A 19,668-nucleotide genomic window follows, 5' to 3' on the forward strand; every position below is an offset into this window, starting at 1 on the left:
AAAGTTATCCTTAAATCAAAACAATGCTGAGAAACTAATTTGTGCATTCATATCTAGCCGGTTAAACTACTGTAATGCACTTTTCACAGGTCACCCTAAGAAAACCACAGAGAGGCTTCAGCTCATCCAAAACTCTGCAGCTCAACTGCTAACCAAAACCAAAAGGAGATAGCACATTAGTCCAGTCTTAACTACTTTACACTGGCTTCCTGTAACATTTAGAATTTACTTCAAGGTCCTTCTCCTTATATAAAGCCCTAAATGGACAGGGACCTAGCTACATTGCCAACACTCAAATAAATTACATGCCAGCAAGAATGCTGCGATCATCAGCTGCTGGGCTATTAGAGGCTCCCAGAAACAGTGAAAAGATCGGTGATGCAGCCTTGTCAACTACGCCCCAAAACTATGGAACAAATTGCCCAAAAACATCAGGGAAGCCAACTTGCTAAATATCTTCAAAAGACAGCTTAAAACCTATCTCTTTGCTCAGGCATTTAAATGATGTTTGACACTTCCTGTCAAATTCATGTGTCAGTTCTATGCTAATTTTATCTTACTACCTCTTATGGACTGTAATTTCGAACTGAACACTATTTCCGCTGGAGGCGGAGGCAACCATGCCAGGTGCCAACCTCATCGGGAGCAGTTAGGGGTTAAGTATCTTGCTCAAGGACACTTCTACACGCTGCCCGGGAGCAGGAATTGAACCGGGAACCTCCGGATTACCAGACGACTGCTCTACCTCCTGAGCCACTGTCACCCCTTGACACTGGAGCTTGACATTGTTCTTTGTATGTGAATAGGTAACGTCTCCTGGAGGATATACCCAGAGCTTCTTCAGACCACCTCCACTCATGGGGTTGTTTGCCCTGATCTCAAATCCAGTTTCTGTTGTTTTGTTTACATCCATCACTGGCACTGGTAGAGGCTTCCCTGTCAGCGTCAAGTTTCACATTGTCATGCTGCCATGTCAGATGCTTCATCAAATTATATTTAGCAAAACATCCCCCCCCCCACATAGTTCGTATGTGGGACAGCTATTGAACGTGTAACGTTACCTCTCTTCCTGCTGCTTTTTTGCTAGTAGCCTACGTCACCTCACTCTGACCTGCTCGCGCGCACACATCATCTACGAGGACCGCGTATAAATGTAATCTAACATTATAGGAGGACAAAAAAACACATTGCATTCTAGCAATGATGTAATGCAGCGTTACTTGTATCAGTAACTGGAATATAATTACTATTTTGGAAATTATAATGCCTTACTTTACTAGTCACTGGGGATGTAATAAATCTACGGTAACACGTTACTGCCCAACACTGGTCAAGAGATCGATTTCACCCCATGCCATCTGGACCAGGTTGTGCTGGATGATATGGGATTATTATTATATATTTGTTTTTATCATATATATTTTATTCAGGAGGAATTTCTTCATAGCTATATCATGATTTGTGTTTGGGTATGGCAATCACATGCTAGATAATCACATTAATTCTTTCCAATTCATTTATTTTATTAGGTTAGTTGAAGTTGAAGTCCCTATAATTGTCTCATTCTCTCCTTTCTTCTCAGGACAAACGCCTTGATCAGGAGTATGAGGAGAGCACAAAGGCCTTCTTCTATCCTCCAAGTGTAAGTTTTCTCATTCCTCAAAGCTGTCCTCAGATTAGGTCACCATGCACTAGACCTGCAGCCACGCTAACCTGACTAACACGATGACCCCCACATCACCGCTTTAACCCACTAATGGTTAGAGAGGTCCAGTAGCTCTGGTCGCAACTCTCATATGGAGTTCTGGAGTGCCTCCGTCGCCGGTGTGGCTTTTAGAGATGAAAACCAGTCAAACTCACCACTCCTACAATGGAGGTAGAAAATAAAGGCGTTTCCCACAGAGCTTAGATTGTATAAATCTCTTAACGCCCCATTTAAATCCAGCCTCTTCTCATCCGACTGCTGTTTTGCTTGATGCTGCCCCTAGCGGGCCAGTGTATAAACAATGAGCTGTTTTGTAAGCTAGGGCGGCGAGCAAAGTCGTACGAGGCGATTACAAATAAAAATGTTTACTAAACTCTTAATTTTTTGTTTGTCACACTAGTTACAGTCATACTCCAGAACGTATTCAGGGTAATGAGAGTTCTGGTCAGAGCTAGGTTAGAGGTAGAGGGTGTTCTGGTCAGAGCTAAGTTAGAGGTAGAGAGAGTTCTGGTCAGAGCTAAGTTAGAGGTAGAGAGAGTTCTGGTCAGAGCAAAGTTAGAGGTAGAGAGAGTTCTGGTCAGAGCTAAGTTAGAGGTAGAGAGAGTTCTGGTCAGAGCTAGGTTAGAGGTAGAGAGAGTTCTGGTCAGAGCTAGGTTAAAGGTAGAGAGAGTTCTGGTCAGAGCTAAGTTAGAGGTAGAGAGAGTTCTGGTCAGAGCTAGGTTAGAGGTAGATAGAGTTCTGGTCAGAGCTAAAACAAGGGAGCTTGTGTCAATGATTTTAAAAAGATTATGTAAATTTCAATATTATTGGAAACAGACATTTGTACCCAGTATTATATTGTTGATGGCCATTTAACTAGAATCACCAATGGTAATTCATGATATCAAAATATTTTGCTTGGTCAGACCCTACGGAGGCCCCACGTCAAATCTACTCCAGACATATTTTGCATTATTTTAATGATTAAGCAATACATTTTAAATTCAAGTTATCTAGAAAAACACCCAAGAAACAATTCCAGTTTGGTTTCTTCTTGCTTCATAGATGAGTAATAATGTCTTTAGTGATGCTGTCATAACCCTATTATATTGTCCTATAATTCATTTAGGTTTTGATAACAAAATAGATCTTGTATCGGACATGTTTGTGTTAAAATCAGTCCATTACAATCTTGGTGGTTCTAGTGTTAAATAGCCTACATTATATGAACATGTAGGGGTCTAGTACAGGAGTTGATTTGGGATTGGATTGGGAAGTGGTCTAAATTAAAGAGTTGCTGGTAGACAACAAGCCTTCATTAAGGGCCTAACTCTGCTGGGATTGAGCTCCGAATGACCTGTCCGTCACTTTGCCTTGGCCCCTCCCATTCTCATTGGAACTGCAGCAGATGGTGGAGGTATGTAGTAGAGCTCCGTGCATAGGTGAGTTGGGGAACCTTGGCTTGGTGTTGCGATTCGTTGTCATGGAATCCATTGATGAGTGCATGGTCGGTTGGCCCTACATTTGGGATACTCCTCCAGACTCTTCTTCCTTCCTTGACGCGATCGCTGATGTAGTCTCGTCTTTCCACAACTACAGGTCACTGACCAACCTGAGCCTAGTACCACACATCCATAATAATACCGGGTAATCGTACACACGTGCTCCTCTCCATAACTCTCGCCAAACTCTTACCATATCCAGTTCAGAGATCGCATCAAAGAAGTAAGAGTGCAGAGTATTCTAACTGCGAGGATGGTTTGAGGAGGTTGCACCCTGTTGTCTTTGTGGGGCTGGATGGAGAGTGTATAGATGTTTTTAGTTTGCATCTGCTGCTGTTTCTTAGAGGCACAATAATAGGATGATGTTGTTGTATTTCCATGGCTGTCTGCATTGTCCTGTCGGTCGTTTGTGTTTTGATTGGCAATAGACCGGGACTGACTGTTCCCTCCATTTCTTATCAACCCATTCATTTGGACTCGAGGGATATGATATGAACTATAGCCTAATACCTAGAATGACTATGATAATGATAGAAAAAGATTTAAAGGTGCTATAGGTAACACTTTTATGTAGAGTAATCATTTAAATATATATACAAAATACATCCACATGGCTTTTAGAAAGGTGTGGAATAAAAGTATTGTTTTTTTCCCCCACCCCCCAAAAATGATTGCTTAGTGAATTTATCATTTAAAAATGTTTGCGGGTCCAAAATTAATGTTGGCATGTATCCCCTCCCTACTTCCCATTTCCCCACGTGGAATGCACCTAATCGGATAAATTACATGCTGGTTCTCTAGTCAGTCTAGTGCAACATCTAGTGGCCGAATGTTATCTATAGCACCTTTTTAAATAAAATTACTGGGAATATTTTGTTTCAGAAGAATTTAAATCTGAAAGAATGGGAGTAAAAAGAAAAAGGAATTGATTCCAGCCTCAGTCACAGACGGAATGTCCCAGTCGCTCCAGATGTTGACGCATCTTCTTCCCTCTTCAGAGCCAAGACATGTTGAGCGGCCTCGAGTCGTCCTCCATGCACATCGTCAAGCCTCCCTCCTTCTCCGCCGGCCGGACCGGGCCCTCCTCCCTGCCTCTGCAGGTTCAGCAGCAGGCCCAGCTGGGGGCCTCTCCTGTGGGCAGCGACAGCACCCAGGCGCCAGGTCTGAGCTGCGCCCCCACCCCGGCCAGCGCAGGGGGCCTGCGGATGGACACCATCCAGGAGGACACCACCAGCAGCGACTCTCACCAGGGAGAGGAGGGCCTGCCGGAGGACGACTTCACAACCGCAGGAGCCTTCTCGTCGGCTACGAAGTCCTCCTACGAGGATCTGACCGAGCAGAGCCAGCCGGCCAAGGACCGGCGCCGACTCAAGAGACAGGCCTGCATGAGCCTGGACAGTAAAGAGACGGAGTGCTGAGAGAGAAGAGGATCAATGTCTTGTTGAAAACGCACTCACTCACACACACCTTGATTCGTGTTTTAGGGAACATATTGATAGATTATGTATCCTGTTGCTGTCTGGGGCAAAAGAAAACTCAAAAGGACCCACCTTTCATGAATTTTCAGATTTATACCCATTTGTTTTTTTAAGTTATACATTCATGAAAGTTGCTCACAACAACACAGAGGAACTTGTAAACCTTCACCTCCAAGTAAAAACGTGAACATCGCCTCAAATGGAGGTGCAAGGTTTTCCACCCGACAGTGACCTGCATAGCTTTCTCACTGACACTTAGACAGACAGCACTCACTGACAGGTCATGGAATGCAGCGTTACCTAGGTGTAGGTTTGGTGTTCAAACAGGACCAAGGACCACATTATATCCAGTTAGATCTGTAGATATTTACATGGGTCAGTTGTGAGATGTGAAGAAAACCAGGTAGGTCCAGTACAGGTTCAGTAGTCTTGTAATGCCAGTGACTGCAGCAATGAATAGCTACTGAGTTATATTTTGTCTGTGTTGAGGAAAATTGAAAAGAAAAAGAATACTCTGCCTTTTTTAAGTTACACAAGTGGTTAAGTTACCTTGGTGGATGTGCAACTGAGCCTCAAAAAGCACCTTGTTGCCAAGATCAGTAATTTTTATTCCATTGTAAAGCCAATGGGCAAAGATGAACTTGGTATTAAGATGCGGGTGGAGAAACCTATTGAAAGTTGATTGACCAATCCCACGGCTATATCTGCAGTGTGTTGTTGAGTGGGGAGGAAGAGGAATCTTAGGTCAAAGTGGGGGGGGAAAGGAGCATATTTGAACTCAAAACGTTATCTTGCCTTTTCAGTTGTTTGCTTTTGTATAGCTGTGAAAATATGTACTGTCCCTATTGCAATGTAACCTCACAAGCTTGTCCTTAAATTTCTACCATGTTTTGTTGCCTGGTAATGAAGCACTTCCCAGTGATCCACATTGTAAACTGTAGCGGTCTAGACTAGCGGGAGACTGGACCTTTTTGTCTAGTGAAAACCCAACCGCAGCTTCATCTCGTTATCTGCCTGCATCGCTGCTGCACTTACAGTATTGTTAGTTTCACTGGAGAACGATATGCATGTGGTTGTTTTAAAAATTACGTAATTAATTCCTTGTTTGGAATGGTTTAATGTTTTTTTTAATGGTTTTAACCCCTTTGTACTCTTTCCATCCCAACGTTTGAATACCGTACAAGGAACAAGTCATTCAGTGTTAAAAAAAAATAAGGGACGTGAAGAGAACTGTTTATCGTCATTAAAGCAGGATGATTTTTGCCATTAAATAAAAGATTCACGGCCAATTAATCCACAAAAGAATCCTCAAGGGGGGAAAAAAGTGCCTTTTCTGATTGTGTGCCTAAATGTTCCTCCACTCATCATATTCACACAGCGGCCATTTTGCTCTTATGTCATGCTCAGTGTGGGTTCCTTTCCACCCTGTTCCCAACCGAGCATGACATAAGAGCAAAATTGCCACCGTGTGGATATGGTCAATGGCACTTTAAGTTCTATACTGCAAGCAAAACAAACCACCTACAGGAGAGCATGACTCTAGTTCTAGTCTCACTGTAATCAATCAGCAGGAATGGTTATGTATAATTTCTCCATCACTACAAACCTTTATTACTTTTGTTTTGATATGAGCCAACCACTTCAATTCATTTTCTTGTATTGCTGTTGCCTGTGGATTAAGGTTGTATGTTAGAATTGTATAAGTGTCTTCCTAGTGGGTGAAGGAGGAACATTGACTGCCTGTATACCGTTAGCTCTTGTGGATAGAGACCCACATCTAGCTGATGTCCTGTGACAATGTGGAGTGTATTGGATGGATGATGTGTATAATGTTTCTAAGCCAATAAATGTCTACACCCTTGAGTTTCACCTTCTGGCTCTCGCTTACATTAACAGTTCAGATTCCAAAAGTAAAAATCTTTATTCTGCATTTAAACAAATTAAAATGTCACATTCTGTTTTAATACAAATGAATCTGAATCATCAGTTTACCATAGTGCAGAGCTATACTTGATTTATATATTGATGTACCGTACTTTTCGCACTATAAGCCGCACCTGAATATAAGCCCCAGCAGCTAAATTGAATGATGTGTACATATTTAAGCCGCAGGTGTTTTAATGTTTAATTACCATATGCTCGCTTATGCCTGTATTTTTTACTGTTGTGAAGCACTTTGAACTGCAACCTCTGTATGAAAAGTGCTATACAAATAAAGTTATTATTATTATTATTATATGTAATTAGCATTGGGACACAATACTGTCGGACAAATAACAAGAATTAACTCATTTACAAGTTGTATTAAGTTTAGCAAATAAGGGAACAGATAAATAACATTTCAATGCAGTCAAAAAAGCAATATTTAGATTTTTACATTTTCGGGTTTGGTCACGTCGAGTCACATAAGCCGCAGGGTCGAAAAATGGGGAAAAAAGGTACGTCTTATAGTCCGAAAAGTACGGTACTCTATTCAGGTCACCCTGTGTGATTATCTCCCTTTTATAACTGGAGGACCAGAGTCTAGTGTTGAATTCCCAGCTTGTTAGAAAATCACTAGAAATACAAAAAAAAAAAGGATGTCAACAGCAACATTACATGAGTTCCACACTGACGGCATGCCAGCAAGTGAAATATTCACTTCCATAGCATATTGAAGCATGTGAGATCAGTCTTCTTCACTGGTCACAGAGCAGACTGCTCTCTGGGTCCTTAGCGTCCACGTCGCCCCAGTAGGGCAGGATGAAGGGCAAGTGGGCTACACAGGGCTCCAGGATCCTCCACAGGTTCTCGGCCACAAACTGGTTGCCCTTATCGGAGAGGTGCAGCCCATCGGACAGGTAGGCTGTCTGAGAGAAGGTCTCAGGAGGAACGCTTTTACTTCAGTGGTGGACGAAGAGAAAGACTGCTTCTCTCCGCAAGTATTGGACGCAATGAGAAGTGTCTATGTTAAGTAGAGTGGTGATAGACCCATTAATCTGACATATCTGGCATTTTGATCATCGGAATCAGCCGATTAACAACATTGTTTTAGCACTCTCCCTTAGATGAATCAATTTACTTTGTGTAGCAGGGTGGATTATCCCTGCTTCGTGGGAACTGTGGGGTGCGGTCAATAGGTAGCGAGACACAGTAGCACCCTGGCCAGCTGCACCTCCGTCTTTGGGGTCCGGAGCGTCAACTGGAGGCTGGTAGTGGGGGTGAATGAGGCCCAGGGTTTACAAACCTGGTCCGGTACTCTGGTCTTCCTCCCTCTCTCTGGAGTAGTCCGCAGTACTCCCCAACACACCCTCACCCTCCACAGTTGCCCCTTTTCCCTCCCACACCTACTGACCGGATGGTAGAGAAATAACTGGGTTCCCCCCCGCAAGCAGTACCCTCCCTTATGTGAGACGACCAGAACCCTTACAATGGAAATGGAAAAGGTAGAATAGCAAGGGGTTACGATTACATATATTACCCGTAGCAAAGGGTTAGGGTTAGAAATAATGAAAGACACACACACAAGACTCCCATCTACATCCTTTACTGTTATTTAAAGACTGGTCATCTACAAATATTTAATAGCAATGGGTCCACGGAAGGTAGTTCTACTATTACTCAAGTTGTAATTCAATACCTTGCAAACACTTATATTGTACACCCACACAGTATAGACTCAGGTATTGCAGACCCAAAGTTAATAGACCCAGATATTGTAGACTTCAATATACTTGACTCCTTACCCACGTCTGGGCTAGTACCAATAATAATACCTCTTCTTAGGCTTTACTTACATGGCAGCGTTACGTTTACCCCCAAGAGGGGAAGGGTTAAATAGATGGGAAAGTAATATTACACACACATGGTATCACGCTCAAAGAAAAGGAAATAAAACCAAAGTGTGGGCCCACAATTACCAAAACAAAAGCCCTATGCTAATGCCGGCATGTAATGTTTATGGGGTACCCCTATGCACTGTGGTTAGCAAACACCAGCTTCGCCCGTAGGCTGCGACACACTGTGTAATGTACGATAGGATCCTGGGCGCCGAAGCCCTAATGTTTACTCTACCAAAATGGCGGCCGCGCCGCTCCACCACCGTCCTGGTGGCAAGATGGCGTCGAACACTCGCGCCGCAGGTGCTAGCAGGCGGAGCTATAGCAGAGAGGCAGTGCTGGCTGAGCTGGTGCTGGGCGAACTCTGCTGGTGGTAAAGAACTCCCCGTGTCCTGCAGGCAGCCTGGAGCAGGTGTGCTGCTGTTCTCCGGTGCAGACAGCTGTTGACGCCCGGGCAGACTGCTTGGATGTCCCGTACGTCTCTGGCACGCAGACTATACCGTCACTGTAACTAGGTATAACACGAGCAATGCTACTGTGATCCTTAGCCGCACGCTACTTATACCGCTCACTGTAACTAGGTATAACTCGACTCTTAGTGCCCGACTCTGCACTTAATGTTCATAATATCATAACACTGGTACTGCTAGGAGATCGTCTCCACTAGCCAGTACTTCCTATCACCCGTTGTCCTTTCCCGGGGCACTCCGGCATAAACGTCAGCAACGGGGCTGTCTAGAGCTCCCGTTAGCTGTGTCCTCTCGTGTTCAAGTTCACAGCCGAAGAGAGCGACTTCCGCGGCACTTCTCCCTTTATCATCTCTCAGCTCTCTCCGCCACTCTCTGCCTGCTACTGCCCCCTGCTGGTCCCGCCTGCCAGTCACACGGGGAGACGCACTGTAAAATATGAATCAATACTGTCATTTATGATCCGTATTCACATGCTCTTGGGACGGGGACGTTTGTGTCATTGTTCGTGTGAATCAATGACACTAGTTAGAATGTCTTTGTGTACAAAAAGGGATATAAACACAGTCAGCAGTTCTGAATAATATACCATATTTTCCAGACTGCTACATTTGTTTCATACATTTGTTGATTAATATGTAGAGTTCAGATCTACAAAAGAAATACAAATGTAGTGTCCTGTTTATTAGTACTAAATTGTAGATTTTTATCAGATGCAAAAATGTATTGGTGGTATTAGCATTATATTAGCCATTAGATCCACTGGCCATTGGAAACCCAGTCGACCACTACAGTGGAGGCAGGACTGGGCAATATGAAATAAATTAATTATCTCTATTTCTTTCTCCGATATCAATATATATCATAATGTCTGTAGTGTTCACATATGCAAAATCACAAGATAAATAATCCAACTGAACTGAGTGATAACGTGGTGTGATATCAAACCAAAATATTGAACATCCTTTTAAATATTGAAGATCTCATTTTGAGAGAAATATTTGTTAATGTGTCCTTGTTATCGTTCATTTAGATTACATAATTGTGTGCAGTGATATCACTATCATAATTTCATCACAACATATGATAAGATGAGCTTGGGAGAATGTTTTATCTGTGGTGTAAACTTCTACATCTACACAGCAGAACTGTGTTCATCCAAAAACAATTAAATGTTTTAAATATTGAAATTAATGGATGGAAATGTATTGAAATTCCTGAAAATACAAATTGTACATGCATTGCACACACATTATGAAATGATCCACCCAATCTGATTTGCATTTTTAAACACTTCAAACTACTACTACTACATACTAGGCTAGGATAGGCTTATGTTCATTTTATGCTATTTGCTGTGAAGCACGTTGAGCTGCAATCTATGAATGAAAGGTGTTATATAAATAAAGTTATTATTATGTTTTCACAAGACCACTTTTATTTATTCATTATTATTATTATTATTATTATTATTATTATTATTATTATTATTACACAGAGTAGACCTGGGCCCCGTTTCCCATACGTGGCTAACTGAGTTAGCCGGATAATCTTCAATATAATTAAGCATTACATCACGCGTGTTATACTCATTAGATCACTCCTAGGGGTGGTTGTTAGGCCCGACACGCAGCGGAGGGTCGTTAGACCCCCCTAGGTGTGATCTAATGAGTATAACACACAACTTCAAGTGATGTAATGCTTTTATACAATGGCCCAATTCACCCAACCTTATTGCTATACAATAAACACACAGTAATTGAAGCATAATGGAGATTTATTCACAAAACCATCCACAGAGAAAGTAGATCCAATAGTAGACACCAGAGGGAGCTCCACAAACCATGTTAAACCCAGATTCGGCTCAAACAAGGGACTAAACACGTTTAGCAATTATGCCACATCAATGTGGAACGCCCTACCCACAGCTGTAAAGGAATGTGAATCACTACCCACTTTCAAAACCACTCTCAAAGAGCACCTACAGGAGACTGCTATTCGAAACTGGCCCCTGTAAATGTCCTAACCCAACCCCCTCCAATGTACAGTAAATGTCCTATCCCAATAATACACGAGACCCTCTTCTTGGGACCAAGTAAGGTTTTGTCGATAATCCAATGTACAGTTACCCCTCCCCGCCTACCCAACCCCCCCCCCACCCACCAAACCACCTCCAATGTACAGTTTCCCCACCCCACCTACCCAACCCCCCCTCCACCCCACCTACACAACCTCCTCCAATGTACAGTTTCTTCTTCAAATGTATATACTCTGTTTTTTAGACTCTTTTTGTATCACAAACAGTACTGTATTTGTCATGTCATAAATGTATAGATGTAGCAGTACTGTCTATCTGTATGTCATGTATGTCATATATGTTATGATGAATTGAAAATGGGGGACCCTGATGTAAACAAGACAAAAGTCTTTCTCTGGTCTGCATCCCCTTAACAATTGTGTGTATTGAGCCATACTGTATTGTACCCATTCTGCAATCTGTTAATAAAATGTTCAATCAATCAATCAAACAAATCCAATGGTCTAAAAAAGAAAAAAAAGATAGGCGGCAATTTTTTTTTTTAAGTCCGTGATTTTTCTTTTGTTTCACAATGGGTCATGACAAACATAATCCAACATATGTGTAACGAACTAACATATTCCAGTTGACTATCTTTTTTGGAGGATTCGTTCAAAGGCTATTCATACTTCCATTTGTCTATCTATGGCGGATTCATTCAGACAGAAAAAAAAGTAATTCAGTTGTGGGAGGGATCTGGGGTCACGTGGAGTGTGTTATACGAAATAACAACGTCTAACTTGACTGTTTCAGCCAATCAGAATCAATACATTTGCATCCCATTGTATAACTTGACATAAGTCAGGCTTTTCGGTTCCACAAAGCAGGTTTGGCTAAATCACTATGGCAACAGATCGAAATTTTTTTACCTGCTCCAGCACAGGTTTAGTTAAGTTAGCTGGATAAGCTGGCCACTCCCTCGGAACAAAATGGCAGCTCCCTTCCTCAGAGATTGATTGATTGATTGAAAACTTTATTAACAGATTGCAGAATGGGGTACAATACAGTATGGCTCAATACACACAATTGTTAAGGGGATGCAGACCCAGAGAAAGACTTTCGTCTTGTTTACATCAGGGTCCCCCATTTTCAATTCATAATGATATTTATGACATACACAACATACAGATATACAGATATATATCATGGCATTTATGACATACAGATAGATATACAGTACTGTTACATTTGTGACATACAAGATATGCAAATATACAGTACTGTTAAACAGAGATCCTAACAGAAAATATATACATACGAGGGGGAGGAAACTGTACATTTGGGGGGGGGTTGGACATTTACGGGTGCCAGTTTCTAATTGCAGCCTCCCGTAGGTGCTCTTTGATCTCATTATACCATTATGAATAATGTTTTCGCGAGATGATTTCCAGAATATATTGATTTCATAGAATGTGTGAAATAGGCCTATAATTAAAAACAATTAAAATACATTAAACTGGTAAAAGAAATGCTTTTGAAATGTAAAATAATAGACCTAAAATGTTTGAGCTGCGTGATGAGGCTGCGGGATGAGGCACGCTTGTTTCTGATGGAGAATGCGTCCCAGCTCGCTGCCCACCTCCGATGCCGACTGGATATCAATTGAGAGGGAATACGCACAGCTATCCGTCATTTGGATCTACCTACCTATTCGAAAAAACATTCTCTGCACTGACTTATATAAAAAATAAGTACAGATCACGTCTGAATGTGGCGGATGATCTCCGAGTCGCTGTCTCCAAAATTAAACCCAGACTGGACTTGTTGTGCTTCAAGCATATGCCCATCAGGGGCGGATTTAGGATTGTAGGAGATCCGGGGCTTAGCCCAGATAGGTGCCCGCATTAGCGGTCACGGATTTTTTTTACTTCGACACCACAACCTTTAACTTATACCACCACCTTAAAGCAGACAAAAGGCACTAGAGAACACTTAAATTCACACCCTTTAATTAATGAAGCAAACTATAATAATTTATAATAATAATAATAATAATAATAATAATAATAATAATAATAATAATAATAATAATAATAATAATAATAATAATAATAATAATAATAATAATAATAATAATAATAATAATAATAATAATAATAATAATAATAATAATAATAATAATAATAATAATAATAATAATAATAATAATACACTGTGTTTGTATAGCACCTTTCATACAAGAATTGCAGCTCAAAGTGCTTCACAGCAGTAGAAAAAAACAGGCATAAAATGAGCACAACATTGGCAGATCAAGAGCAATGCATAAAGTGCAGACATAAAGCATAAAATAGATAGCAGTAAAATAGACAAAGTCAAGGTAAGACATAGAACATTAAATCACATCGTTTTTCATATTAGGATCTAAGATCTAGGATTAACTCGCCGAACGTTGAGCGCCAGGACCCCCGAAAACCAGAGTATAGTCGGGTTTTCATTGTTGTTTCTTTTATTCGATATTTCCATTCATAAAGACATGCCGGCAGCCTGTGTTATCACTGGGGATGGGTCTGAGATCTCAAAAGCTATGTTTCTAAGGTGGAAGAATTATGTTTTTGTCAACTTGTTGATTGTGATTTAAAGCTTAGGTCTGAGTCTACCATAACACCAAGACTTAACTCACTCAAATACAGTTAGCAGCTGGATAGACTACAGGTGGAAATTAGCTTCTGCTAAATCTGGTGCAAACATATTTTCATGTAACAATGATTAATTGTCAAAAAAAAAAAAAAAAAAAAGTATAATATATATAATATATATTTTTTTGAAAATAGATTCGGGGCTTTTCAGAAAACATTCGGGGCTTGAGCCCAAGTAGCCACCCCCTAGCCCCGCCCCTGTCATTAGGTGAGTTGAACATTAGCCTTCTAAATGAAACGCGCTATATGTATTAATTTTATGGTTGTTTGATTATTGTGTTATTTTGTGTAGTTATTGTGCGTGTTAAAAGCCTCCAATGCATATGTGTGCGTGAACGTTTGCATGTTTCAACCACCTCATATAATAGTGGGGGTCGCGGCTCTCTGACACCGTTATTTAGGGGGGGGGGGGGTCGCGGCCTGAAAACATTGGGAACCATATGTATTTATATAGTACATGATACCTACACACATACAGTACAGATATCCTCATAAGTATCTATTAATTTGTATACATTTTGGCTTGTTTTTATCTACTTATTCTAAAAGAGTTGAAGTAATTATTTTCGCTAGCAAGATCTCATTCGATTATTCATTCCATTAAGCCTACTGCCAGCAGGCACATTTAAAGAAATACAATCTGATTGATTGGGGTAATGAGGGACTTAAAATTTGCCTATAGATATGCATTTAACTTGCGATATCTTCCTGTTATCATGGTTTTCGGGGATCGACACCTCCCCCTTTTCAGATAAGACGGGCACGCGCAATTATCCTGAGCACTCAAGTCTGGTTTGAATTAACGAGATTGTTTGAGACCGAATCAGGCTTCGAGAAACCGAGATAGCCTGACATCAATCATCAGGTTAATTTAAGCTGGCTAATAGGACATTTGATCGGCTTAGTTGAACCACGTACGAGGAATGGGGCCCAGCTAGGTCAGAAATATGATGGGAAAATCCACGTTTCTACCACACATGCTGTGGAGGACATCACATGTACCAGTAAAAATCCCTTTCAAGATAACAACGCCCCCCAATAAAATACGACAGTGAACGTCATGGAAGAAACAACACTGTTCCCCACCTGCCCGTCTTTCTGCATCAGTGTCCAGAGGTCGAGGACGTCAGCTCCACACTGACCAGCCGCCTGGACACATGCTTGAGCATACTGCCCTGCTACCGAGTTGAGGCGGTTCAGAGGGCAGCCTGGAGGAACAGGGGAAAGTAAGCTCCAAACATACACACGTACACAAACACGTACACAAACATACACACACACGTACACAAACATACACACACACTCATGTACACAAACACATACACACATGTACACAAACATACACACACGTACACAAACACGTACACAAACATACACACACACATGTACACAAACACATACACAAACATACACACACATGTACACAAACATACACAAACACGTACACAAACATACACACATATGTACACAAACATACACACACGCGTACACAAACATACTGTACATACTCCCAAAGGTTGGTGTCGGTTCACTTTCAATTCAGTCGGCTCAGGCGAGGAATTCTCTTCATATGTTTAACACAACAGAATGAGAAAGCTGTCCACTCTAACCCAGTAACAAGCAGCAGAGCAGGAGGGTTCTATTACGGGGGATCCCAACCACTTCAGTGATGAGCCCAGATTGAAGTTGGAAAATGCACATGGAAATTGGGCAGTGGGCACCTTTCACACTGTAGGTTACTAGTGCTTCCTGTTTAATAATCTGTTTATGTTTACTGTAACATAAGCTACAGTACAGTATGTGGATTTCCCTGAGAGGCCTCTTTGCAGTAAAAAAAAAAGCCACTGGTTTATTATTAGTGATTTTAGTTTGGATTCGGAATATGAATTCTTCTAGGGGCCCCATATCTACACCCGACCGTGTAGCAGCACCAGACTACAAAGTGAACTTACTTTAACGCAGGTGCACACATGTGCAAACACACACAAACAACGCTTTTATTTTTTTTATCCACTTTTTCTCCTTATTTTTCTATTTTTCTCCCATCCCAATTTCGTTTTCGCCTCGCCAATTCTCCCTTCAATTCTCCCCTCCTTTGTCTCGAACCCTACTAGACTATGCCTCCCACTGGTCGGTTGCAGTGAGGACCAAGCCTTGCATCACGTGTCCCCTCCGGTACACAAGGAGGCAGCTGTCGCATCTTTTCACCTGCACAGCGCAATCTCTCAGTGGCGAGGAGTAACGCGTGAGAGGCTCACGCTGCCCCCGTCACTTCCTGATTCTGCTGTACAGGCGCACCAACCGACCTGTAGGAGTCGCTGTCCACAACGTCTAATCCCCACCCACCAGCTTTCCCACCCCTAACACTGCCAATTGTGTTAGTATGAACAACCAGCCAAGCTGGTAGCAACGCCGAGAGCTGGGCTCGAAACCAGCATCTCCTGCGTTAGTGGCGAGCGCCTTGTCCACTGCGCCACTTGGCCGCCCACAAACAACGCTTTCAACCGTAGCGGTCTATGCGAGAACGCAGGGGATAGGAGCGAGGAACACGAGTCACCTTTGAGTAAGCACCCTTTCTCCCAGGATGGCTCATGAAGAGGAGGAGGAGTGATGAAGATTACTTTGTCTACGGACACACCCGCTGACGCCAGGTGGCTGACCATCTCCTTCATGTTCTCGGAGTACTCCTGCAGAGGGACATGTTGCTGAGGGTTCTTATCTGGAACACAGTATCTACGTTATATGGATGGATTGGACGGCAGGCATTCTTCCAGGGTTAGGATCAGACATTGTCGTCCTCTCGTCTGTATTAACACTGGCATCAGTTCCGCTATATCAAACGTACCTTCGAGAGCAGAGTCGTTGGCCCCAAAGAAGATGGTAACAGCGACGATGTTTTGGTCTGAGTTCCGGCTGGGGATGACGTGAGGCAGGAGTATCTTGGCCGATCTGGATTTGTAGCCTGATAGTCCTCTGTTCATGATGTCACATTTTCTGATGGGCAAACATGAGTTGTTAGCCCCCTAAATGTTGCTGTGCCAACTGCATACTAGGCTTGGATGTCTTTATCAGGGTTTCTAACACAGTGGGGTTTTGGTGTGAGACTAGAAAGTAGCCAAGCATTACTGAAACCATAGCAAAATCACAAAGCATCTTTCTTAGTTTGGCTGAGCAGTCATACCAACGATAATTAAAATAATTAAAACAAGAAAATATCTCACCTAACTAGCTTGTTGGCTATGTCTGAGCCCCATCCATTGGCTTGGAATGAAAACTGAAAGAATCAACATCACATTGTTATTCATATCGAAGAGAATATTGCTAGTGTAGTGATTGTTAATGGTACATAATTCACCCACGGAACTATTGTTAGGAACAAGAGTTCCGCCCGGACATTATATGAGGTGGCACTACCTGCCACCACGAGTGAGTCTTCTGCACGCAACGTAGCCGTAGCATGTTGTATTTGTGTACTGAATAAATGCTGTTCGCTCTAACTCGAGCTACCGTCTCCGACTCCCATCTCTCGGCACTACACTGGTGACCCCGACATTGGTCTCGCTGAAGTATCAGGGACCGGACCGAACATGGCAAACGATGCCGTTATTATTCGATTGCCGGAGTTTTGGGAGCATTCTGCGGCGGCGTGGTTCGCGCAGGCAGAGGCGCAGTTCGCCCTACGAGGGGTTGACGACGACGCCGCGAGATATTACCACGTCGTCTCGAGCCTCGGGAGCACGACAGCGGCGAGGACGGTAGGCTTCATAACAGCTCCGCCTGCCCGGTATAAATATGAGGCGTTTAAGACGCACCTACTCAGGATTTTTGAGTTGTCACCGTCTGAGCGGGCCCGACGCTTGCTGGATATACGTGGCTTGGGAGACAGCAAGCCGTCGGCGCATATGGAGATGATGCTGAACCTGCTGGGCGCCGAGCAGCCGAACTTTTTATTTAAAGAGCTGTTCCTCAGGCACATGCCGCCACGGGTACAGACGGCACTGGCCAATACGAACATTGTGGATCCCCGTGCTCTGGCAGAGGAGGCAGATCGCTTCTACCTGGCCACTCGACACTTTGCCCCAGGGCTAATAGCCTCGACATGCGGTTACACGCCGCAGGGGGGAGGGGCGAGGAAGATCAGGAGCAGCGCTGCCGCAGGCCGGTGTTATTACCACGCACGTTTCGGCGCGAGGGCGACAAGATGCCGTTCCCCTTGCACTTTCGTCATAACGCATAAACGCAGACACCTGCGCCCAGTAGCAGCGGTGAGCGCAGGTATGTCGAACCGGCTGCTTTTCATTAGAGACACACTCTCCGGTTGCAAATTCCTCTGCGACACCGGAGCTCAGAGGAGCGTCCTGCCAGCGACAATAGAGGACACCGCCGGCGATGATAGAGGTCCGCGCCTGACGACCGCCAACGATACCCCTATCCGCACCTACGGTACAAGGACCGTGGAACTGTGTTTTGGGGGCCAGCGGTTCACGTGGGACTGCATCACGGCCGACATTTCGTTCCCCCTACTCGGGGCAGATTTCCTGGGTGCACACGGTCTCCTCGTGGACATTAGACATGGCCGCCTAATAAACGCACAGACACGGGCTTCGTTGGCATGTGTCCGCGATGAGGCGACATACGGCGGCCTTCTTACGGCTTTCACCGACCACGGACCCCTCACGTTTTCTGGGTCAAAGGTAGCAGAGCCATTGTCGGCACGACAACAGCTCACGTACGATTCCGAGTGCGCCGCGAGACACGTCGCCGAGAAGCCCAACGTCGTCGTCGGAGCTGTACAGCCGGACCTCGACTACGTCAACAGGGGCTCGGAACAGGCCTCCGACCACGACATCCAGGCCCTCGGGACTGCAGATTCCAGTCTACGCCGGGAGGACGTCGCGATTGGTCACTCGGGTCCGACGCTGCTGAATGACCTATCCACCGGACACCCTAGCCCACAGGCCCCTGAGGACTGGCGAAGGCTCGCCTTTGAGGTGGGGTACAACCACCACAAGATGGAACCCGCCCACGTAGACATTTCCCAGCCCTTAGAGCTGGCCCTCTCCCCCCGCCGAGGCCGTGCGCCGCTACCCCGGGACCCGCCAACAACGGAGCCGCCGTTGGCCTCGTCGACGTCTGTGCCCCCGGGTGTCGGGGAGGACATGGGCGCTTGCGCCGCCCCTACCTCCCCGCCCCTGGCTTTCCGCACTCACCGTGGCCGGTTCATGCCCCCGGGCGCCGTGGAGGGCGCAATCGCTTGCACCGCGCCCTGGGTTGTCCGCTCACGCCGCGGCCGGGTCGTGGTCTCTCCCCGCCGTGGAGATTTTGACCATGGTTGAATTCTGGGGGGGCTTGTGTAGTGATTGTTAATGGTACATAATTCACCCACGGAACTATTGTTAGGAACAAGAGTTCCGCCCGGACATTATATGAGGTGGCACTACCTGCCACCACGAGTGAGTCTTCTGCACGCAACGTAGCCGTAGCATGTTGTATTTGTGTACTGAATAAATGCTGTTCGCTCTAACTCGAGCTACCGTCTCCGACTCCCATCTCTCGGCACTACACTAGCAAGTTAACACGCTAACTGTCGGTCAGATATATATCACCTGTCATTCATTCATGTGCAAGCAAGCGAGCTTCCGCGTGAGTGACATTCACACTGATAATGAAAGGTGAAACAAATCTACGATGTTGTAACGTTAGCTAATGTGTAATTCGTGTACGAACTAACCTGGGTGATGGAGTCTCCAAATAAAATTACTTGTGGCCAAATGATAGTTTTTAATTTGGACATGATGGATGGAGCCAGTTTAATAATAATAAAATGCAGGACCTCTTTAGGGGGTATTTATTCGGCATGCAACGAACTGGACATGCAATTGGAGCGGCACACACACACCGGGATACACACACACATTGTCTTTCCTCAGTCGCCGATGCGATTGAGTCTCTGCGCTTGACCCATCCCGTCGTCCTTCCCCCCATGGGCAGCCGGGAGCAGATAGG

At 44.1% G+C, this 19,668-nt stretch overlaps 2 protein-coding genes across 2 annotated transcripts in view; one reads left to right on the forward strand and one right to left on the reverse strand.

Moving 5' to 3' along the window:
• The window catches only part of LOC311241005 (disintegrin and metalloproteinase domain-containing protein 17-like), an 80,850-nt gene extending 74,329 nt beyond the window's left edge, over positions 1-6,521 (forward strand). Inside the window, exons 18-19 of the mRNA XM_084329656.1 lie at positions 1,583-1,642; positions 4,185-6,521. Coding sequence (XP_084185782.1) covers positions 1,583-1,642; positions 4,185-4,604 — 480 coding nt within the window. The 3' untranslated portion in view covers positions 4,605-6,521. The remainder of the gene's footprint in view (positions 1-1,582; positions 1,643-4,184) is intronic.
• An 821-nt stretch (positions 6,522-7,342) lies between these two features.
• Positions 7,343-19,456, reverse strand: LOC311240869 (isoamyl acetate-hydrolyzing esterase 1 homolog; the record flags this gene model as incomplete). Its single annotated transcript, XM_084329470.1, has 6 exons — positions 7,343-7,509; positions 14,739-14,870; positions 16,220-16,381; positions 16,508-16,656; positions 16,884-16,936; positions 19,394-19,456. 6 exons carry the CDS (start codon positions 19,454-19,456, stop codon positions 7,343-7,345), a joined length of 726 nt encoding a protein of 241 aa, XP_084185596.1.
• Positions 19,457-19,668: the final 212 nt, after the last annotated feature.

The sequence above is a fragment of the Notolepis coatsorum genome, assembly GCF_963971535.1.
Source record: "Notolepis coatsorum genome assembly, chromosome: 14".
Lineage (NCBI taxonomy): Eukaryota > Metazoa > Chordata > Actinopteri > Aulopiformes > Paralepididae > Notolepis > Notolepis coatsorum.